This window comes from Gambusia affinis, linkage group LG14 (assembly GCF_019740435.1).
Source record: "Gambusia affinis linkage group LG14, SWU_Gaff_1.0, whole genome shotgun sequence".
Lineage (NCBI taxonomy): Eukaryota > Metazoa > Chordata > Actinopteri > Cyprinodontiformes > Poeciliidae > Gambusia > Gambusia affinis.
Genome location: NC_057881.1, coordinates 27,144,255 through 27,168,764, shown reverse-complemented (window position 1 = coordinate 27,168,764; position 24,510 = coordinate 27,144,255). Strand labels below are relative to the sequence as shown.

Genomic DNA, 24,510 nt, shown 5'->3' with positions numbered 1-24,510 from the left:
TGCAAGTGGAAGATTCTTTTATTAAGTTTTGACAGATCATAGTTAAAGATATTTAATCTTCCTGCTCAGATGAAGCAGGAGGAATGACTGATATTCCAAATGTTCTGATGTATATGATTGTAAACAATCCATAGTCGGGCTCTCCTCTGGAAGTGATCATGGATTGACCTTATTGACCATGGTTTCTCCAAGGGCCTCCAACACTTCCCTCTTGTAGTCGTCAAAGTCTCCCTCGATCTGGTTGACGGTGCAGTCCTCCACCACCCACAGCTGGCACTGAGTCTCCGTGATGAGTCGCGCGTCATGGCTCACAATGATCACAGCTGCTCACAGGATCAGAGTATAATTCAGATACGGTAATCTGAAAAAAAATCAAGCTTCTCTGCCTTCCCCCTATGATCCTGCTGTCATCTGATCAATACTCTGCACCATCAGAAACAACCAAACAGAGCCAGTTGGAGGGTGTTGGTGCTGTCAAACAGACTCATGTACGCGCTGCTCCCACCCTCCCCCTTGCTTTCTGCTGCACTACAGCTGGTTCACCACAGCAGAGACTGCCATGAATGCTCAGGCTTGTTAGCATGGCCAATACAGCAGATAAACGGTTTTCCTGGAACAATAAATTGTTTTAATGCCACCAGCACATTTAGTACAATAGGTTGATCGACAGTGCTAAAACCCCCTCGTGGCTCTGATTGGTTGAAAAGAGCCAGTCAGAGCCACGAGGGGGTTTTAGCACTGTCGATGGCAATAGTGGATCATGAAGCAGGAGCTTGATTTTTTTTTTATCTGTCTCATACTGTTATGAAATGGTGACAGACTTAATATGTAAAAACATTTTTGTAAAAGTTGCACACTGCAGCTTTTTAGCATGCTGTTTGTATTTTCCCTGGACTACAGGATATTAGAATAGTAAATTAAATGGACACAGAGCCATAAAAACATCAACAGGTACATCTCAGAAATATGTCACTCATTTCAGAAAGTGAAACTCAAACTCATCACTCAGAGTGAAATGTTTGAAGGCCTGCACTCGGCCTGGTTGGGGTTCCTGCTGTATGAATTCTGCATCAATGCGGCGTAGCACAAGCTATCGCTGCTCTCATGCAGAGACTGCTTACTTTCCCAAGTCCTCACAGATTTTAAAATAAATCATTTTACTCACCTCCTTTGTATTCATTGATGGCCTCTGACAAGGCGTCTATTGACTCAATGTCCAAATTATTAGTAGGTTCATCCTAAAAAAAAATACAAATAATATTTGACTTCATTCAAAACTACAACCAAAAAAAAGTCCTAAAGATGAATAAATTCAGGTGTGGATACCATCAGTTCAGGTGGCGAGGCTCAGGATGTCTTTGGGGCATCAAGTAAAAATGCAAAATGTCCCAAAATAAAGACAAGCTCCTCCCACTGACTACAGCCCCTTCCACATCATCCTAAGTGATTGGCTGAGGTTGGGGGTCACATGCAGGATTTCCCCCAGACAAGCTGCTGACGCTGTGGTAAGGCGCTCCACCAGCAACCAGAATGGCTCCTCTGGGGTTTTGTGTTAAAAGGTGGCAATAAATTGAAAATATGACAATTATTTGTTTATTAGATGACATTTACAATACGTTAACTACAAAGTCTTAAAAATGCAAAGAAAACATGCAATTAAAATGAATATTTTTTGTACATTAGTTAATATTTTTTGTACATTAGCTCTCCTTGGGCTGCCACCTTATCGTGGTGGAAGGGTTTGAGTGCCCCAATGATCCTGGGAGCTCTGCTGTCTGGGGCTTCAAGCCCCTGGTAGGGTCACCCAAGGAAGACAGGTCCTAGGTGAGGGACGAGACAAAGTGCAGCCCGAAGACCCCTATGATGAATGCAAACTTTGGACTCGGCGTTCCCTCGCCCGGAAGCGGGTCACCGATGCCCCACTCTGGAGCCAGGCCTGGAGGTGGGGCACGATGGCGAGTGTCTGGTGGCCGGGCTTTTACCCATGGAGCCCGGCCGGGCTCAGCCCGAAGAGGAAACATAGGTCCCCCCTCCCATAGGCCCACCACCTGTGAGAGGGGCCAACGGGGCCGGGTGCAATGTGTGATGGGTGGCGGCCGAGGGAGGGGACCCTGGCGGTCCGATCATCGGTTGCGGAAGCTAGCTCTTGGGACGAGGAATGTCACCTCTCTGGTGGGGAAGGAGCCGGAGCTAGTGTGTGTGAGGCTGAGAAGTTCCGGCTAGAAATAGTCGGTCTCACCTCGATGCATGGCTCTGGTTCTGGAACCAGTCTCCTTGAGAGGGGGTGGATATACTTCTACTCTGGAGTTGCCCAAGGTGAGAGGCGTCGGGCAGGAGTGGGCATACTTGTTGCTCCCCATCTCGGCACCTGTACGTTGGGGTTTACCCCGGTGATCGAGAGGGTAGCCTCGCTCTGCCTACGGGTGGGGGGACGGGTCCTGACTGTCATTTGTACTTACGGCCGACCGACAGTTCAGATTACCCATCCTTTTTGGAGTCCCTAGAGGGGGTACTGGAGAGTGCTCCTTCTGGGGACTCCCTTGTTCTGCTGGGGGACTTCAACGCTCACGTGGGCAATGACAGTGAGGCCTGGAGGGGCGTGGTTGGGAGGAACGGCCCCCCCGATCTGAACTCGAGTGGTGTTCTGTTGTTGGACTTCTGTGCTCATCATTGATTGTCCATAATGAACACCATGTTCAAGCATAAGGGTGTCCATATGTGCACTTGGCACCAGGACACCTTAGGCCGCAGTTCGATGATCGACTTTGTCATCGTTTCATCGGATCTGCAGCCATATCTCTTGGACACTCGGGTGAAAAGAGGTGCGGAGCTGTTCACTGACCACTACCTGGTGGTGAGTTGACTCCGCTGGTGGGGGAGGATGCCAGTCAGACCTGGCAGGCCCAAACGTTTTGTGAGGGTCTGCTGGGAACGTCTGGCGGAATCCCCTGTGAGACGGAGCTTTAACTCCTATCTCCGGCAGAACTTCGAACACGTCCCAGGGGAGGTGGGGACATGGAGTCTGAGTGGACCGTGTTCCATGCCTCCATTGTCGAGGCAGCCTATCGGAGCTGTAGCTGCAAGGTTGTCGGTGGTTGTCGTGGCGGCAACCCTCGAACCCGTTGGTGGACACCTTCGGTGAGGGAAGCTGTCAGGCTGAAGAAGGAGTCCTATCTGGCCTTTTTGGCCTGTGGGACTCCGGAAACAGCTGATGGGTACCGGCGGGCGAAGCGGCTCGGGTGGTTGCTGAGGCAAAAACTCGGGCGTGGGAGGAGTTTGGACTGTGTCCCTCAGGGAGCCCTGTGGTTGGTTCTCCGGGAGTATGGGGTACCGGGCTCCTTGATACCTGCTGTCAGGTCCCTGTATGACCGGTGTCAGATTCTGGTCCGCATTGTCGGCAGTAAGTCGGGCTTGTTTCCGGTGAGAGTTGGACTCCGCAGGGCTGCCCTTTGTCACCGATTCTGTTCATTACTTTTATGGACAGAATTTCTAGGTGCAGCCAAGGTGTTGAGGGGATCCGTTTTGGTGGCCTTAGGATCACATCTCTGCTTTTTGTGGATGATGTGGTCCTTTTGGCTTCATCAGGTGATCTGCAGCTCTCGCTGGAGCGGTCCGCAGCCGAGTGTGAAGCGGCTGGGATGAGGATCAATGCCTCCAAATCCGAAGCCATGGTCTTGATCCGGAAAAGGGTAGAGTGCCTTCTCCGGGTCAGCGGGGGTGTCCTGCCCCAAGTGGAGGAGTTCAAGTATCTCGGAATCTTGTTCACGAATGAGGGAAGTAGGGAGCGGGAGATCGACAGGCGGACTGGTGCAGCGTCTGCCGTCAAGCGGGCGCTGTACCGGTCCGTCGTGGTGAAGAGAGAGCTGAGCCAAAAAGCGAAGCTCTTGATTTACCGGTCAATCTACGTTCTCACCCTCATCTATGGTCATGAGCTTTGGGTCATGACCGAAAGAACGAGATCACGGATACAGGCAGCCGAAATGGGTTTTCTCTGTAGGGTGTCTGGGCTCTCCCTTAGAGATAGGGTGAGAAGCTCAGTCATCCGGGAGGAACTCAGAGTAGAGCCGCTACTCCTTCACGTCGAGAGGAGCCAGTTGAGGTGGCTCGGGCATCTGGTCAGGGTGCCTCCTGGACGCCTCCCTGGTGAGGTGTTCCGGGCACGTCCCACCGGGAGGAGGCCCCGGGGAAGACCCAGGACACGCTGGAGGGACTATGTCTCTCGGCTGGCCTGGGAACGCCTTGGGATTCCTCCAGAGGAGCTGGAAGAAGTGGCTGGGGAGAGGGAAGTCTGGGCCTCCCTTCTGAAGCTGCTACCCCCGCGACCCGACCCCGGATACGCGGAACAAGATGGATGGATGGAGTTAATTAATTCTTTATTACAAAATTCAAGTATTTGTTAAATTAAGTTCCAGTGTTTTCCTAAAAGCTGCCACCATTTGGTGCAAAACACTAATTGGTGTTTTGCACCAAATAGTGCAAAACACTGCACTAATTGGCGAAGTGTTTTGATTTTCTGATTGTGATTGGCAAATATTGCATCCATGTAAATGCAATATTTGCCAGTAATACTCTGACTGAATGAAAAGGACCTGTCTGAGATTAGTTGAGGGAATGATTAAAATGATCATACACTTTAGGAAGTTACATAACAGACACAGTAAATACACTAGTGGGAGGTAACGGGGGCAGGATTCCTAAGACTGAACTTTGTGTGGATTTTTTATCATGATATAATCCAGTTTTACAGGTTCAAGTCTTCCCCTGCTACATCTTATGCACCCTGACTGTATAAATATACTTATTAAGTCTTTTGGAAGCAAAGTGAATTTGGCCCATAATATCGTCTGAGTGGAATTTCATCTAATAACTCAGAGTAGATTCAAATGAGTCTCACTTTAAGTTCTCCTCTCATCACTGCTTGAACTAGGCCATGTGTTAATGGTAGATTTCAATAGGGCCATTGATACTTTGATGACTAGGCAGGAAGCAGCTCTTACCAAGATAAGCACATCTGGCTGACGACAAGCCAACTCTGAAAACACAACTCTGGCTTTCTGGCCGCCTGTTGGGAGAAAATGCAAAGGGGATTAAAAATGGCTTCTCTGAAACAAACAGCCATGTGGCAGATGTTTAGGTCCATACCAGAGAGTTTGGAGATCTGAATGGTGTGTGCATGACTTTCAAGGCCAAAGCGTCCCAAGCACTTTCTGCTATCCTGGTAGGGCAGGTTGAAGTTTCTCATAAGATACTCTGTTGCCGTCTCTTCCATGTTCAGTTGATCAGCATACTGCTGATTAAAGAAGCCCACTTTCTGTTGGAGACAAAAACATGAAGGCATCGGGAGATGGGACACAAGCAAGAAACACAAGGACATTAACACCAACAAAAACATTTATACTTCAGGACATTTAAAATATGATCAGAACAATACATCAAATGAATAGTCTTCTATCTGCATCTACACCAAGCTTTAACTGACTGTCGCACCTCCAGGCTTAACAGATATGTTAAAATTCAAGTGGAGGGATGTATTTTTCTTGCGGCTTGCATATTGTTCACCAGAAATGTTCCCTTTTCTCAGACATAACTTGGTTCTTTCCACAGAGCAAAAACATGTACGTTAACTCATAGTGGTCTGGTGTCTGGTGACAAGTGGCCTTTGACCTGTGAACAAGTTCCCTTCCTCAAGCCTACCAGCTTAAATCTGCATATTGGCATAATCCCAATACTTACAGTGCATCCTACAACGATCTATGAATTATGTACCGTACTCAATCAAAGTGTAGATAAGCGTTTGAGTGTGCAGATTACAAGCATGAAAACATTTCAGAATTGAAACAGTACACCTCTGTGTTGCAACTTTGACATCCAGAATGGCAGGCTGGTCACAACTTAGGCATTTGTGCAAAAAAATGCCTAAGCAAAAAAAAAATTAATTAACTTCATAATTATGTATGAAGTTTTGCCTTGCCACAAGAAATAAAATGAAATAAAAATTAAATATACATATCAGTTCCTGTGCGTTTTGTGGCTAAGATTTTGAGACAACATATTTTTTCAAATGCAACTTCATTAATACTTTTAGAAAGATTTTCCAAACTGGATCTTGTACAAGAGATCTATTCTGCTTTCAAGTTTTAATATAATAAAATTTGGTCTTCTCACAGGGGATGAAGAGTTAAATTATGATATTAACAATTTAATCCTAAATTTTTATTCACAAATAAAGCTTTCTAAACTTCACCTCAATTTTTTATATTTTCAAAATGAAGTAAGTTTATTTATGAAAGTGCTTAAACTCTGCAACAACACAAAAGCCCAATCTTTATTCCAATATTTTAATAGATTCATTGAAGATCTGAAATTCGTCTACCATTTGAAACATTTTCTGTTCACTTTCCTCACCGTTAATTTGTGACTCTTCTTTTTTATCCCTTCATTTTTCTGCTCAGTTTATCATATATCAAACTTTTTTGTTACTAATGTGTGCCCTGTATTTTTTTTTTTTTTATAGTGACAAAATTGCCATGTAATTGCTTGTAATTGAAAAGGTCGCCTGCAGAAATGAATTTTGGGTAACCCACTTCGCTGAAGTTACTCACCAAGCGGTGATTCTTTCTCATTTCACCCTTAATCTGTAAAAGAACAAGTCTTCTGTTAAGATAGCTGTATATAGAACAATAATTTAAATGAGGAATTTCATCTATGTGGTCTTACAGGATTTAATTTTCCTGTGAGCAGCAGCAGCAGAGTACTCTTCCCAACACCATTGGGCCCCACAATGCAGACTAATGGAGAAATGTTGGGAAAAGTAAATAACAGAAGAAAAACTGCCATAATGTCAACATTATAAACAAAGTGGTAATTTATATAAAGTTCCCAGCCTTTATAATGCTCAATGTAGCCATAATTAGCACAAATATCTCAATATGAGTATGAACCATTTACTGTAGGATTTGGACACTCACTCCTGGAGTCCATGTCAATGCCAAAGTCCACGTTTTTGAAGAGAGGCTTCTGACCCTCATAGCCAAAGTCAACACCTGTATACAGTAAAAACTAGTCACACAAATATCAACAGACATGATATGTAAGCACACATAAATAAACTTATTTTGTTTGTATGTTTAAATTCCTTACAAAAGGTTTGTAGATTTATGATTTTTTTGTTTCTAATTTTTTTGTTTCTAATTTTTTTGTTTTTAATCCAGCACAAAGTTTTGTGCTGGATTAAAAATATTTAGCATAAAATAATATTCTTAAGATGTAAGAAAAGAAAAAAAAGCCAATATAAAGCCCTGCTAGACCTAGTTAGGGCCTAGCAGCCTAGTTAAGGCTGATTATTTTTGAAAGGTCATGTTTTTATGCTTTTTAAAAAATACAATGTTTCAAAACTCTTACAATTTTGTGTCTTGCCACTAAGGCCACCAGGGGGCCTTCTGCTTAATCTAACTCTAGTAGAAGGTCTGGTTGGTTTGGGAGGTGTGAATGTGTAATCGAACTCCAATGCAGACCAAAAAAGCAAACTGTGGTCCGCCTGGGTTCGGTTCACGTGAACTCTGCCATGGTTCAAATACATAAGAGGATGCAAGCGAACTGGTAGTGGAATTTATATAAACATGTATTGATATTACTACATAATATATTAAAAAAATTATGAACAGCTGTGTGCTTTGCAAAATGCTCATCATACTTCAATATCAGAATATTCTATTCCTATACTATTCTGTTTTTCCCACTAAGAATATTTAAATATGCTTATATACAATTCAAAAATACTTTTAAAAAATATTTCTTGTGTATATAACTTTGATAGCTGTTTGAATAAGGTTTCCAGTAAAAAGAAAAAGAAAAAGAAGAAGCGTGTTATGATTGATTAAAAGCACTGATACTTCAATGCGCCTGCCAAACATACAATGACTGGAGCGGTTGAGCGCTCCAAGATGAGACGTTTATGCAGTGCAGGGCTTTCTGGATCCTGCACTGCGAGTCTAGAGCCAGAGGGAGAAATGGCTTGAGATATTTCACCAAAGACAAAAAAACACTAAAATCTGATGATACTCCGTTTTTGTTTACATTTTGTGAAGAAGGAAGTTGCGCTCATGTTTTCCTCTGAGGTCTTTGTGTTGTTCTGTAGTAGTTCTTGGGGTGGCGATGCCATGTTCAACTGTGTTCATATTAATAACAATAAATAAATGTCAGACGTTATTATATTGGTTTTAATCAATATTATTTTAGCAGCATAAATGTAACAGTGTCTACTTTTAATTAAAAGCAACTGAATCTGGTTGATCATTTTGAGTAAAATTTGTATGTTGATGTCTTGAAATCATTGTATTTCTTGTTAAGGTTATAGTCCTTTGACATTCTACTAGCAGCTCATGATTAGTCCAATAATTTCATGTTTACTGGCTATATAACTGTATTTTATCCAAACTGAAGACTCCAGCAGGATGTAGAGAAGTGTGCAGGTCACAGCAGATCTTACTGTGCAGGCCCAGGATGGGTGGAGAGAGTGGAGGAGGGTTTGGGAAGGTGAACTTCACAGTGTACTCCTTTGGCCTCTTGAGCAGCTCTGGGGCCTCCAGGCTCTCCTCCTCCTGAGGTCCCTTCTTTTTGCCCTTTTGCTGCTTCCTTGTCAGGGCGTCCTTAGTCTGCTTCTCCTGAAACATTGAAATCAGTCTGAATGAGCATGGTTAACAATAATCCCCCAACTATTGCCAACTTAGCCACTTTGTCACTATATTTAGCAACGCTTCAGGCAGATTTAAAACGTATCAGCCAAAATTGTTATCAGCAGGTCAGGCTTTTAAAAACGGTACTATTACAGGTAGTGAAATGAGAAAAACCTTCAGTGTTCCTCCATGGTGTTACATTGCAATGCACTAACTGTCTACTATGTGGTGAGGAAATCACTGGAGATTCTATTTTGTTGTAATTTGCACTGCACATACACATGTGATTTTGTGTCACAGTGTGGGAAGACAGCCATACTCACAGCCTGCTTGGTGGACTTGCCTCCAGCCTTCAGCTCTTTGAGTTTCTTCTCCTGTTTGTCATACTGCTTCTGCAGCTCCTTCTGCTTCTGCACGTACATTTTCTTGAAGGTCACTTAAAACACAGAGGGAATCAAATATTTGAGGGATGTATTTTTTGCCAGGTGTTCATTTAATGAAATTACTCAACACCCCTACCAAAAACCTTCTCCGGTTTTCGAAACATTTTCTTTGTTTCTGCAGAGTACTGCAGTCCTACAGCAGCTCCAGGACATCAGTTTATCACAACATTCAATGATAATGAAGGAGCAGCATTAAAATGTTTCAGCACTGAAACATTTTAATGCTCAGTCCTGAATGTGTACTCACTACACATTCAGGAGCTTTCAGATAAAAACAACAAACTAATATAGCAGAAAGCATGTGTGATACTTACAATAGTTTCCTCTATAATAGTAGAGTTTTTGGTTGTCTAGGTGGATAATATCAGTACACACATCGTCGAGAAAACTCTGGTCATGGGACACTATGAGGAGAGTCTTCTTCCAGCTTTGAAGGTAGCTGTAAGTTGATTTACAGGGAAAAAAAATCAAAAGTTTTCATACCATTCAGAGAACAAAAAGTCAGAGAAAAAAAACATCACATTGGGAAGCTAATCAGAACTAAATATGCAAAACATTTTTACAGTAGATCAATTATACAGAAAAATATTGCCCTATTTCCTCAGAGAAAATTTTGATTTATTGATTGATTTAAATCTATATTAATAATCCCCAAACAGCAAGTGCCATGCAAAAATATACACGCCCTCTGAGCTTCTCACATTTAGTGATTTTACAACTATAATGTATTTTAATGGGATTTTATGTGACAGATCAACAGAAAGTGGAACATAATGTTGAAACGGGAGCAAAATACTAAGCTTCAAAAATATTCAAAACAAAAATGGTCTTTGTATTCAGACTATTTTAAAACTCAGAGGAACCTGAGATGCACTGATCTGATACCAATATCTGCATCACTCCTGACATTTAAAAAACAAATTCTAGATTGGGTATCAATGACTATTAACATTCCATAAGGGCAGATCTATTCAGTTTAATACTATGTGTTAAGTGACATCATGCTTTACTTTTTATTTTATATTATATTTAGAATTCCTAGTAGCACTTTCTGAACCATTTGAACCAACGGTTTGTTGCCGTTTAGTGTTACATGTTTGACCAAAGCAGTCAACCTGTTGTTTTGGCAAGTTTCAGTCTGTTATTTATTTTACCTTGGCTGTTTTACTTCTAGTTTCTTTGACTGGGCAATTTAAAGTAGTTGTTTAGCAAATTTTGCTGGGCAATTAATTGTCTCAAAAATTATTGCGATAAACGATAATATTATTTGAAGACCTTTGTACACTGATTTAATGGAAATGACATAATAATGCATTCGATTTCCTGCCAAAGATAGATACACTTTATTTTCAAAAGAACACTTAACACTGGGACTGATAAAATAAACAAAACATCCATTCATTTTCTGTTCACCCTTGTCCCTAATGGGGTCAGGAGGGTTGCTGGTTCCTCTCCAGCTATGTTCTGGGCGAGAGGCGGGGTCACCCTGGACAGGTCGCCAGTCTGTCGCAGGGCAACACAGAGACATACAGGACACACAACCATTCACACACACACAACCTAGGGAGAATTTAGAGAGACCAATTAACCTGACAGTCATGTTTTTGGACTGTGGGAGGAAGCCGGAGAACCCAGAGAGAACCCACCATGCACAGGGAGAACATGTAAACTCCATGCAGAAAGACCCTGGGCCGGGAATCGAACCCAGGACCTTCTTGCTGCAAGGCAACAGCTCTACCAACTGCGCCACTGTGCAGCCAAAAACAAAAATAAAATGGATTCTCAGCCTCCATTAACAAAAATGTACTTGAATAAAACCACCAAAGTGTAAATAAATACTGCATTCAACCAAAAGAGTGCAGATTATGAAGTCTGTTTACCATATTGCCCTTTAGTAATTATTAGATTTAAATAGAGAAGATGGGCACATCGACTACCTGATGCAATAGTTCACACTACATGTTAGTTCACACCTACCTTACGACAATCTTAGAACGTTGATGTTCTAAGATTGTCGCTTGTGATTTCATAACCGATCATCCTGTAGTGTGTGGTGTGTTATGGTAGATCGTTGTGGCGCTCAGATCTAAATCAGGGGTTTCCCCCGACTGGGAGCTTAACGCAGCCTGTTGAATGTGACAGGTAGCCAATCAGAAAGCCGGATTCTCCTCCTGCTTTCTGAGGGGAAATTACAGAGGGGAATCCGAAACAGCTGACACGGCGCAACCCAAGTCCAGCGGACATTGGAGATGATATGTGGAAACAACATCAATGTTTATAAACATTTGGTGTAAAGAATATAGAAATGACGAGGGGAGGAGTTGGAGCGAAATTGTTACGCAGTTGATGAACCCGGTAACTTTTCAGCTGTTCTTCGTTAAGGTGACATAAATAGTTTATAATGAGTTTCATTCAGTCAGGACGTTACGCTGACACTAGAGCCACATGCACTGCAGGTAGATTGTAGTAAAGCATTGATTAATGCCTGGTTTTAAAATTAGTTAACTGAACTTGTAGCCATTATTTTGTGCCCATTGTTGGACACCACACAGCACGATGGAACCCGATCGAACCGTTATACCTAGGATTTCTGTCGGCTAATGTGTGATCTCTCAGGTTTTGAAAATGGGCCGACAATCAACAGACAGCTCTAAGATGGTCTAGTGTGCGCTGGGCATTACACTAAGGAAATGAGGAAGGGAGGGTCAGTGGAGAGCAGCGGAGTTGAACCTTTTTTCATTCAGTGTCATCAACAAAAAGAGAAAACGGCTGGAAGAGACGATAAAAGCGATAATTAAAATTACATCGATAGTTTGAATTTATTGTACGATTAATTGATTTATCGTTTATCGCGACAAGCCTATGTTTGACCCATCAAAAATGTACAGCCAAAGGTGCAATGGAATGGTCCAAATCAATAAAATCAAAGCACAAAAATACACTGATTTGAGAACCTGTGACAGGACTCGAACACAGATGTTCAGTCACTTATTCATTCAAGTATTCACACCAGGGGGCTTCATTTAAAGGCACATCACACTCCAGATGTTTTGGGGAACAAAAACAAGAAAAGATAGAGAGCTTTCCATTTTTTCTCCCAAAAGTATAGAGAATGTGCTGAATCCCAGTAGGGAGTTGGCTTTGCATTTGAGTACATATTCCCTATTCTTCCACTTCACTGCTATGACATAGAAAAAAACTCTAAAAATGAGTGCTTGTTCAAGGGATATGAAGACTTTGGCTACCTGTCGATAGTCTGAGTGTTACTATCTGAAATGAATGAAAGCTTCAGTACTTGTTCAGCCAGATGACAGCGTTCAGGTCCAGGTGGTTGGTGGGCTCATCCAGCATCAGCAGGGTAGGCTCCATGAACAGGGCTCTGCACACACACACACACACACACACACACACACATTAACAGGAGTTAAAAACAGAGCAGCATGATGTGCAGGATCAGAGTGGCGATATAGAGCTAAAAGTTTTATTGCAATATTTTGTGGTACTATTGTGATAACGCTAAACTTGACAATAGCATGACTGTGAATACATAACAATTCTTTAAGACACCAGTCACCTCAAGAAGTGTGATTTCTATCACTAGACTGGACACACTAGCTGGATTTAATCATATTTGCAAATTTATTGATATTTGTTAACATTCTCTATGAACTAACGGTGAAGAAGACCATAAAGATAACAATCCCGACAGTACAAATGTTTTTGGGGGCTATGTAAACATAAATTTTTTCATTAATTCATTAATCAAAATTGTTATCATGATTTTGATAAATGCCCACAATGCAACACAATAATGCCCACCCCTAGATTAGAGCATACCTAGCAAGGGAAACTCTCATCCTCCATCCTCCTGAGAAACGCTTGGTGGCTCTGTTCTGCATCTCAGGGGTAAATGACAGACCAGCCAGGATCCGCCTGGCCTTGGCCTCCGCTGCTGCAGCTCCAATCACCCTCAGCTCTTCATACACCTGGCCAGGAGGAGAAGCAAGGAACATTTGTCACTTTTTAACCACCATGCTCTTTAAATGCTCATAAATAATCCCATAAAAACCTAAAGTACAGCCGCAGAAAAGAAATGATTTTAATCATCAGAGCCGTCTAGTTGGATCTGTGTTATTTCTCTACACAGAGAGATAACAGCTTTCATTAAAAGCTCTTTGTCTTTGAAATCTGCATGTTCACAGCTGGTGGACACTCAGACCTTCTCTTACAAGATGGATACAAGACCTTCTCTGCCACTGATAACATTCATCAGTGGCAGAATGTTATCTTGTTTCAATGCAGCTTTCTGTGTCAGTGGAGTAAAATGACAGGTTTAATCCCACTTGAACTGTCTGATAGAGTTGCTGATGACATTTGCTTAGGACTTCCAGTAGTTCTCTACGAAAAGCCTGTGTGTGTGCCCTCATTCTGTGCTGATAATGATAATAATAATAATAATAATGATAATAATGATAATAATAATAATAATAATAATAATAATAATAATAATAATTAAAGCTGCAAGCAGCCTCGTGCGGCCCTCGCAGCAAGCGCTGCTCCGGCTCACTGGCCACCGCGGAGTTCCAGCCGCCGCGGAAGCTCTCGCACCGTTTCTAGAGCCGGCGCCAGCTCGCCGCAGCGGGAGCCGTCGCGAACCTTCCCCGCCCTATCGCCCACCAGAAGACACGTGAATGCGTTCGGCAGCGCTCCCGACGACTCACAAAAATCTGGTGCAGATCGATCGGTCCATTTACGGAGATATAGCTGATGGATTCACTTAGGGGGCGCAGTGGAGTCAAATTACATTTTAAAACATTTGAGCTCTTTAAAGGCTACCACATTCATGTGTGGAGTAACAGTGACACCAAGAGGCCTTAAAGGGAATTACTCATATTTTTTTCTAAACAGTGAACTTAAATCAAAATTAACAGAAAACCTGTTGAATTTAGAACATGGCTCCAAGAGACTTTTTTGTTCGTCCTGAAAGAATACACATATGTACCAAGTTTCGTAATTCTAGGTTAAAGCATGGCTTGGGGCTGATCATTTAAAATTTTCTAGGGGGCGCCATAAATACATCAGGCCACGCCCACCAAATTTTATTATGGATTTCTTTCAGGGGGTGGATAAGGATCCATCCTAGTGAGTTTGGAACAGCTCGGCCCAAAACTGTGGAAATCAGAGCCAAACGAATGACAGCGGCGTTAGAGGTCACTTTGGGACGCCGCCACGCCCACCTGCTCCATCCAAGCCGGTCGGGGCTGGAATCTTCAATACAGCAACATGTTTTCTGTCTATGGAAAAAGTTTCAAGTTGATTAGTTCAAAGGTGTAAGATAGTGACCGTTCCCAGTAAAACATGACACTTCCTGTTCTGAGGGGGCGTGGCCTTAGTGATGTCATCATTTGACCACAGGGTATTTTAGGTCAACCCATGATGATCAATCACTGAAAGTTTGCTTCCTCTGACAGTTTTAGTGTAGGAGTTATAAGAGTTTTATGTTTCACGGCAAATAGTCAAAGTTTGACACATAGCCACATACTTTGACGTACGAGAATTCCTTTGATAACTTTTCACCTTTGATGCCTCAAGTGTGTGCTGAGCGATTTTGAAGTCTGTATCTGAAAAACTGTAGGAGGAGTTCGATCAAATCTGAAGGCTGTAAACATCAAAATGGGGTCAATTTTGGAACTTCATTCCAAAATGGCCGACTTCCTGTTGGGTTGAGACCATGGCTCCAGGAGACTTTTTTGTACATCAGGACAATATACAGATGTGTAAGAAGTTTCGTAATTATAGGTTATAGCATGGCTTGGGGCTGATCATTTTAAATTTTCTAGTGGGCGCCATAAAGAAATTAAGCCACGCCCACCAAATTTTATTATGGATTCCTGTCGGGGGGTGGATAAAGATCCATCCTAGTGAGTTTGGAGAAGCTTTGCTCAAAACTGTGGAATTCAGAGCCAATCGAATTAGAGGACGCCACGCCACGCCCACCTGCGCCCATCGGCCGGTCGGGCTGGAATCCAAAATACACCCACATGTCTTCTTTCTCTGGAAAAAGTTTCCAGTTGATTAGTTCAAAGGTGTAAGATAGCGACCGATCAGAGTAAAACATGACACTTCCTGTTCTCAGGGGGCGTGGCCTTAGTAATGTCATCATTTGACCACAGGGTATTTTAGGTGAACCCATGATGATCAATCACTGAAAGTTTGGTTCCTCTGACAGTTTTAGTGTAGGAGTTATAACTGTTTGGAGTTTCGTGGCGAGTCGGTGAACTTTGACCCCTGCTAACCCCCCTTCAACATGCTCAAAAACTCACCATTTTGATAACTTTGAATCGCCCATGCCTTCTGATCAGACTCACCAAGTTTGAAGCCGATCAATCAAAATCCCTAGGAGGAGTTCGATCAAATACCAATGCTGTAAACGGCCAAAATGGGGTCAAAATGTGACCTTCCAACCAAAATGGCCGACTTCCTGTGATAGTTGGACTATAACAATAATGGTAAATTCTGAGCATCTTGGGGAGCTCTACAACTGTACCAAATTTCAAGTCTCTACGACGAAGTAAGTGAATAGCAAAGGGTCCTTTGAAAATTGCTAGTTGGCGCTGTTGAGCCATTTTTTTTTAGATTTTTGCGTCGACCTTAAAATACGTAAATTTTAAACAGTCTCTATGCGTCCGCCAAATTTGGTGAGTTTTTGAATATGATAAAGCCTCCAAAAAGGCAATTCATTTGGAGGGAAAATAATAATAATAAACAGTACAAAAACAATAGGCCTTCGCAGCGCTTTGCTGCTCGGGCCTAATAATAATAATAATAGTACTTTATTGATCCCCTAAATAGGGGAAATTTAGTTCGTCCCAACATTGAACATAATAACAACAATAATAAATAACAATGAGCATATAATGATAGTCCTAAGGACACACATATTGCTCAGTACATTAAATATATAAATATCAAATCAACATTTAAAACGCACAGCTCTAGAGACTATGTATGGATTATACAGTCTGATAGCCTCGAGTTAAAAACAGAGCAGGACTGTTTTTAACAGTCAAAGGACACAAAGTCCTTCAGGGACAAAGGACTTGCTGCAGCGTTCTTTAGCACATCTGGGCTGCAATAATCTTCGGCTCTGTCTGCTCCTCAGGCTGTCCACCAGGCTGTAGGGGGAATGGAAGGAGTTATCCTTGACAGCTCTGATCTTCTGATCTCTGATCTTCTTCAGTATTCTGTCTCTCATCATTTCTTCCAATGAAGCCAGCTTGATCCTATAACTGACTCAGCGTTTCTTATCAGTTTGTTAAGTCTATTTGAGTCTTTCACCTTCATTGCAGCACCCCAGCACACCACTGCATTGAAGAAGGAACTAGCCACTGATGGCTGATGGAACACCAAGAGCATCCTACTGCAGATGTTGAAAGACGTGAGCTTCCGTAGAAAATAGAGTCTGCTCCTGGCCTTTTTGTAAAGCACCTCAGTGTTTGTAGTCCAAACCTGCTTCATATCTGCCCATGAGATGGAGATTGGGAGCAAATATATGGTCTTGATGCAGAAACTGATAACCATTTCCTTGGTCGTGTTTACATTAAGCAGAAGTTGGTTTTCTTCGCACCGTCACAAAATTATCCACCAATGTCCTGTATTCCACCTCCCATCCCCCTTCCACAAACCCCACGACAGCCGTGTCCTCTGAGTACTTTTGCAGGTGGCACAGTTTGGAACAGTACTTAAAGTCCGCAGTGTAGGTGCGGACTTTAAGTACTCTATGTAATAGAAAGGGAGACAGCATAGTTCCCTGGGGGGCTCCGATGTTATATGTTAGACCAGGGGTGTCCAAACTATGGCCAGCAGTCCATTTTTTATTGGCCCGCAGCAAATTCTGAAAATATAATTGAATATGGCCCGCACAAGCAGCTTCAGCTCAACTCTGTTGCACTTTTCAATTTCAACACTAGATGGAGCCAGCCACAGAAACGAAATTAAGTGAAGAAAAACTTTTACCGGGAGTCACCAGAAATGTCAGCACTGAAGAAACACAAAATAGCAAGTGAGTGTAGGAGATTTCAAACATGGTGGGAAAATTATTATTTTTTCAAAGAAATCAAAGGAAAGTGTGTCTGTTTGATTTGCAACGAAGATGTTGCTGTGATGAAAGAGTGTAATGTCTCTATGAGACCAAACAGCAGAGCTACACACTGGTGCTGAACAAACACAGAAAGTCAAGCAAATGGCAGCTAGCCTGCAAGCTCAACAGAAGTTAATTTTTACAGGAAAACGCCACAACAGCAAGTTATGAAGTCGCTAAACTTATTGCCCAGCAAGGAAAACCGTTTTCAGACGGTGATTTCAGAAAGCAGTGCTTCATCAAAGTCACAGAAATAATGTGGACAGAAAAAGTGCCTGAATTCAACAATGTGAGCTTATCCAGAAATACAGTGGTGCAGAGAATCGAGGACTTGTCAGCCCACTTGAAACTTCAGCTGAGAGACAAAGCTTGTGCTTTTGAATTTTACTCAATAGCATGCAATGAGAGCACATGCCAGATACCACGCAACTGTTAAATTTTTTGTGGGGAGTAGATTATATTTTTTGCTGTACGGAGGAGCTGCTTGATACGATGAGCCTAAAAGGCACAACGACAGGAAAAGATACTTTTGAAGCTGCGTCAGAGGCAGTTGAAAAGATGGGGCTTAAGTGGGACAAGCTCTGTGGAGTAACAACGGATGGAGCTCCAGCCATGACGGGCGAGCGCAAAGGAACGGTATTGTTGGTGTGCGCCAAGGTAAAAGAGAGCGGAGGTGAGCCTGTTAGGATGCACTGCATAATCCACCAAGAAGCCCTGTGTGCCAAGACTGTCCAGCTGGGCAAAGTGATTAACAATATTATAAAAACTGTCAACATAATTCGAGCTATAGGACTGTAACCACAGTGAATTTGGTTACAGTTCTTTCTGACGTGGACGCTGAATACAGGGATGTACTCTACCACTGATGTGCGCTGGCTCAGCCGCGGCTCTGTGCTGCACTGGTTTTAATAGCTGAGATCAGAAATCGACCAACTTTGAAAAGAGAAGGGCCGACCTCTTCATGAACTAAGTGATCCTCTGTGGCTGGCAGACCTGGCATTTTTACTAGATCTTATGCATCATCTGAATACACTGAACAAAAACCTACAAGGCAAAGAACAGCTGGTGCCTCACCTGTATGGCACATGAAAGCCTTCTGCTAAAGCTCCACGTGTTTGAGACACAACTACAAGGCTTTAATGCTGCACATTTCCCTGAAGTCAAGCCTCCCACAGAGTGCAATGTTACTCACATTATCGGTGAGTTAGATATACACACAGTCTTCATGTGTCAATATGTCACCGGCCCTTTGTTTATTTTTCTGTATTTGGCCCTCACTAAAAAAAGTTTGGACACCCCTGTGTTAGACGGTCTGATTTGCAGCTCTGTAATCTCACTTTCTGAGGTCTGGCTGTCAGATAATCGATGATCCAGATGATAAGTGATGCATCTATCTCCATTTTAGCCTGCTTCTCCTGTAGTAATCCTGGCTGGATAGTGTTGAAGGCTGATGAAAAGTCAAAGAAAAGGATGCGGATAATGGCGTCAGGTCTGTCAAGAGAGGAATAATCCCTCTGCAGCAAGTATACTGTATAATTGCATTATCCACTCCTAAGTAGGGCTGGTTTGCAAACTGGAGAGGGTCTTAGTCTGCATCCACCAACCTCTCTAGCATTGTTATTTTTGAGTTTTTCTTCCAGCTTTCTCTTATACACAGTTCTGTATTCACACAGTCCACACTGCACATTGATGTGGTGCAGTGTGGACTCAGCTGCAGCCAGAGCGACAGCAGAAGGTCAGTGAAGCGCTGTGGTGCGAGTGCTGAGGCAGCAACAGTGTTACTGTGAGGCTCAGTAGTGAGAAAAGCAGCCCAGACGTCAGGCTCACCTTCTCCAGCCTCTGGGCCACGCTGTCCTCTCCCTTCTCCAGACGAGCCTGGAGCATCTTCTCCTCCTCAAGGAGCTTCAGGCGGCGAGTGTCAGCTTTCAGCACAGCTTGCACTGCCGGGGTGTCATCAGCTATCACCTCTATCCGTGACACACACACAGTCAGCGGGCGCCACACGGCTTCAGGAAGGAGAAAAACCTCGAAAGTTCACTTACCCTGTTCACACAGCAACACGTCAATGTTGGGGGGGATACTGAGAGCTCTGTTTGCTATGTGTTTTAGTAAGGTGGTCTTTCCTTTGCTAGAAGACAAAATGAAAACAAGACAGTCCTGAATGAGAGAACTGACTGAATCTTAACACACAGGACCCTAATGACAGGTTAACACATGAAAACCTGACATAATCAGTGTAGAAATCCTACAAAATATAACAATAAAAACCCTTAGTGATCAACCATGAGTTTCACTGTTTTCAGCTTTAAACACATTAGCTCCATAATTATTTTAGATATTCAGCAATAAACTAAACATGCAGCATTTAAGGAAACAAATTAGAAAAGAACTCATTATAGTAGAGACGAAAAAGGGCCTCAGAAGTTTCCTCAATAAGAAAATGTTCAACATTTTTCTAACTTTTTGGGTGAAATGTTGTTGCAAGTGGACAGAAAGTGGACTGCAGTGCAGGGCATTCTGGGTAAATACAACTAAAAAAACAATGTGTGAACCTTTTCTTCAGGTTAACTTGGAAAGTGAGCTATTATTGTTATGAGTTAATTTTCTAAACTACAGAAAAGTTATTGTTAGGGAAGTTCAACTGTGAAAAATTGGCCTGATGTAGATATGCAATAGTAATACTGATGTTATGTTAGATTTACCAATGTTTTATTTTAGTTCGTTTAGACTAATCGATGGATTACTCAATTACTAAAATATTTGTTTACAACAGCCCTAATCAACTATATTAGATATAGTCACAGTGTCTTTAACTGTTATGGTCAATAACAGTTAAAGAATTGTACTGTTATTGAGTTGAAACTCAATAACAGTACAATTCTTTAACATGTTTGGTCACTGATTGACAATAAAATAACATTTTCTATTCTATTGATCAGAATGTCTATTTTTTCACATCAAATAGCAGGAAATAAAGTATTTACCCATTTGGTCCAACTAAACCATATCTTCTTCCTGCCACAATCAGAAGGTCAGCATTGACAAAAAGCTCCTTGCCATGAGCAGATATGCTGAACTTCTCCAGCTGAAAGACACACAACAATCTTCAACAACTGCTTCTGCTGTACACACAAGTTTAGCATGCAAAAAAAAGCTGGTAGGAATTTTAGAATAGACTACAATTACCCTGCAGAAGTTTCTTCGGTCTTCGTTTTCTTGTGTTTTTTTGGAAAGTACAAGAGAAAGCTAAGCCAACAAGTTACTAAGGTGAACATGTTACCTTAATATCTGAGGCATTCTCCAGCATCGCCTGCCTGGAGGACAGTTCAGCCTGAGATACGGAGAAATCTCCTTCCAACGCGTTTTGAGCTCGGACACTTGCCACCTGACGCTCATATTCCATCTGGACAAGCACATCAACACAAATATGGAAGCTGCAAGTTTCTAATTGCAGCAATGTTTCACTAGAGTTAAGAGATCAAAATTTAGTAAAGCAATAGAAGCTTGATACAAAATAAAACCACATGAAAATGGTCAATGTTGTCATTTAGGGATTTTTGAATGAAATTGTTAAAATTTGACTGTAAATAATGTAGAAATCTCTTTGGAGTTGTTTTGAAACAGTGATATGAAAAAGTACCCCCACCCCACCTCCTGATTTGTTTTTTGTGGGGTTTTTTGCATGTTTGTCACAGTTTAGTGTCCCAGAACATCAAGCTAATTTAAATATTAGTCAAAGATAATAAAAGTAAAAACAAAATACAGAAATATCCATATTTATTGAACTTGATTTAATAATGTTGGTGAAATTAGAAAAATTACATCAAACACACATCTGTTAGGGCTGCAAACAGTTTTACTAACTGCTAAGTATTACTGCACCTCCTTTTCTTATAAACAACTCTTCTGAGGAGTACTGGTGTGTAGATTGAGCATCTGCACCTTAAATAACATTTAGCTACAATAGATATATATTTGGAGTAAAAGAAAGGTGATACATAGTAATTACCTGTTTTTTTTTTTTCTTCTTCTCCTTTTTACTCAGGTTAGCAAACGGGTCATCTGCTGCCTCCTTGGCCTGTTGTGCAATGACATCCTCAGCGCTCTGCTGGCAATAGCAGAGAGACACACAATCACAAAGAGAACAAGGCAGGTGGCAGAGGAGCTGTGGAGGCGCAGCATACCATCATACTGTCACTTCCTTCATCATCTTCCTCATCGTCATCCTTATTATCAGCTATGTTCCGTTGTTGCTCAGCTGCTTTTGTTTTTCCTTTCTGTAGAGTTCAATTGCAACACAAAAGTACATAAAGAGAGGCTTTTTTCTTTTAGTTTACACTAAACTCCAGTCTGCAGTCCAAGTCCTTCATGTGACACTGAAGAGGCAAGATAACCATGACAACCTCACAGTAACCACAGGCCGAATGCCGCCCGCCCCTGGAAAGCCCTAACTCTGTGCAAGAACTTCAACACACTTATGTTTGAGCTCTAGTAATGTACCTTCACTACAGGTTTATCATCATCTTCATCCAGATCTGGTTCATCATCACTCTGGCTCAGAGCAGCAAAGATGTTTCCAGTCTAGAAAAGACAAGAGAAACATATCAGGACCATGCTAAACACTGCACAGGAAGCCAGACACACACACACACACATACACATGTTTGCATAGCTATCTTTGTGGGGGCTTTCCATTGACTTCCATTCATTTCTACAGCCTATACTTTACCCTTATAATATCCCTAACCATTACGTATCTAACCCTAACCAAAGCTCAAGTCACACCTTAGTACTACATCTGGCCCCTGACCCAAATACAGTGTTTCCCCTTGTGGGGACCAGGCTTCGGTGTCAAGAAAAGGGTCACACACACACTCACTTCATAAGAAACAACACACACTGTTCCTAAGAGACAAACCGTTTTCTTGTTTCCTTTGCTGGCTGTGATGCCTGTGGAAACAAACGCAAGTAAAGCAAATAAATGTTTAGTTGGGAGAACGTAGCTACCCTGATGGGAATCATCAAAGGAAAACATCATACCTGGTTCAACTTCCTCATCACTTCCTTGCACTGAGAGATTTTTCAAGGTCAGCATGACATCCTCATCATCTTTCTCACCCACATCCACTCCCTTTCCTTTCCGTCGTTCTTTTTTTTTCTGGGGCTAAAAAAAGTAGTTCCAAAATTGACAGATTGTGAATATTCAGACAGTAAACACCAGGGGGTGCTGTTTGCCTCAGTAATGGTGACAGAGAAACCACTGTTCATCCGCACTGTTAGCTTGGCCAGCCTGGTTCTTTTGGTCAGACAGCACTGAGGCTAACTATGACAGATGGGATTGAGAATGGCTCATCTAGATTAAAAAACAAAGCATTTTCTTCATCACAAAAAAAATAAAACATGTGCCTAGTTGTCATGGAAACAATACCCTCCCTCCACCACACATAATTACATTGTTTTGTGTTCCAGTTAATTACCTGTTTTGTTTGATTGTCTTTCCCAGCAGCCTCATCGACCTTTTCAGGTTTGCTTTCAGTTGAGAGCTCTTCAAAAAACTGGAGAAACATTCACAAGACAGTAAATAAGACACTGCTCATTTTCAAAGCAGAAGATCTATTATGAGATTTTTGAGGAATAAAGTTCTACTTACACTCTTTTTCCCCTTTTTGTCTTTCTTTCCTTTTTTAACTGTTTTTTCTGTGGGACGATTTGAGATAAAATTACACTCTTTGAAATTCAAGAAATCAGAGAATCCCCTTATAGTTGCCAAACTTTCCCAGTGACCATCAGTGTGCTTCATAAGGCTGACAAATGTAGTTGTGTTGTCTTTATTTTTTCGTCCCACATACTAAATACAATACTGGAACTGGAAGACATTTAAAATACTCAAAATAAATCAACAGGTCTTCAGGCTGGGTATTCAAAGAAAGTTCTTTGTAGTCACAGAAATAATAATAATAAATATACAAGTAGTAATAAAAAAATAATGATTTTGGTGAATAAAACAACCAGCGAAAAGGTTTTCTGAAGTATAAAAATGTGATATTGTGTGTGTGTGTGTGTGTGTGCGTGTGTGTGTGTGTGTGGTGTTTTGGGGGAGGTGTAGGCAAAGTATTGAAGATCTAACTATAAGATGCATGCATAGTGTAATGTAGTTTTAGGTAGTTAGTCATTTAAATAATATTCGTTTTGTAAGAATGTATCACCCCATTTAAATTCAATTCTGTTCAATCTTCGTAATTTGTAAAAAGCATTTATCTCCACGGGGCACCACAGAAGTACTCATGACAGCCAACAATACACACATTGTGAGGGTAATTTAAAGTGGCCACGTAACCTGACATTTCAGTTTGGGACTGAGGGAAGAAGTTGGAGTACCCAGAAAGAACCCATGGATCCAGGAGTAGAAGATACAAACTGATGACAGAATTTCAGTCTTATAGAATGCATAATGTATTATATTCTTAATACATCGTTACCCTCACCACTACAGCTTTGGGCTTTCTTAAGACCGGCTGTAGAGCTTATTATCTGAAACTGCCACATGATAAACTCATCAACACATAAAACCAAACCAGTGTCATAATCGCAATGTAATTTATATTTGTTAAAAAGTAAAACGGAGCCACTGGAATAAATGAAAGTCGAGTGTACTATCTGAAGGTTTTGTCTGTTATTATGCAACACTTTTATAGTAGTAGCAGAGTTTTTAGACAGAATAAATTAACTGCATTGAAATCACCTTAACTGGACTTGGGCCAAAAGTTACAAGAAAACATATCCGGTATTGGAGTTAGAACGGTCGTTTTAAAACTGCTTGTCTGCTAACATGAATGACAGTCTGCTACAGTCTGCAATTACAATAAATCAACCGAGTTTTCTTTGGCTCACATCTTGCTAGCTGGAATGCTATATATCCTTTACCCAACTTCACACAGTCAGTTTTCTCACCTGCCCCTGGAGCGACATCAGTGTCGACCCATTCTGTTTCTTCTTTCGCTTTTTTAGGCATGTTATTAATTTAACTGTGAATTTTGACGTTGATATCAAATAAGCTCAGCTAGTCTCACATGTACTGCGGCCTGATAACTCAATGATGCAATATCGGGTCGCCAAACGCAGTCGGCAGAAACACGTGACCTTAGAATTTTCAGCGACGCGTCAACACGGGCGACATGTTGGTAAGGGAAGGAGCCCAATGACCATAGCTGCTGTAATCTGATTAAAAGTATTTAACACATCCAGTGACGGA

The 24,510-nt window shown here is 41.8% G+C and overlaps 1 protein-coding gene across 2 annotated transcripts; it reads right to left on the bottom strand.

The window, feature by feature from the left end:
* Nucleotides 1–24,382, bottom strand: abcf1 (ATP-binding cassette, sub-family F (GCN20), member 1). 2 transcript variants are annotated; one of them, XM_044139196.1, is made up of 24 exons: nt 24,210–24,382; nt 22,909–22,955; nt 22,736–22,813; nt 22,299–22,422; nt 22,177–22,208; nt 21,759–21,839; nt 21,443–21,535; nt 21,268–21,366; nt 20,539–20,661; nt 20,243–20,343; nt 19,301–19,386; nt 19,086–19,225; nt 12,956–13,104; nt 12,414–12,497; nt 9,433–9,557; nt 8,999–9,111; nt 8,489–8,663; nt 6,969–7,043; nt 6,718–6,788; nt 6,603–6,635; nt 5,143–5,311; nt 4,998–5,062; nt 1,166–1,238; nt 1–323 (listed from the first exon to the last, which is right to left on the bottom strand). In XM_044139196.1, the coding sequence occupies exons 1-24, from the start codon at nt 24,268–24,270 to the stop codon at nt 157–159; spliced, it is 2,364 nt and encodes a 787-aa protein (XP_043995131.1). In that variant the 5' UTR covers nt 24,271–24,382; the 3' UTR covers nt 1–156. The 2 variants fall into 2 exon arrangements, with proteins under 2 accessions (XP_043995131.1, XP_043995132.1); XM_044139197.1 differs by having other exon boundaries at nt 21,268–21,363.
* Nucleotides 24,383–24,510: the final 128 nt, after the last annotated feature.

What these genes read in the sequence shown, in the direction of transcription:
- abcf1 (XM_044139196.1), bottom strand. Translation starts at nt 24,270, where the DNA reads ATGCCTAAAAAAGCGAAAGAAGAAACAGAATGGGTCGACACTGATGTC. An exon ending in TGGCCCAGAGGCTGGAGAAG is followed by an intron (nt 13,105 to 19,085) that starts GTGAGCCTGACG and finishes CCTCCTGGCCAG; the next exon opens with GTGTATGAAGAGCTGAGGGT. An exon ending in TCACAGGAAAATTAAATCCT is followed by an intron (nt 6,636 to 6,717) that starts GTAAGACCACAT and finishes GTTCTTTTACAG; the next exon opens with ATTAAGGGTGAAATGAGAAA.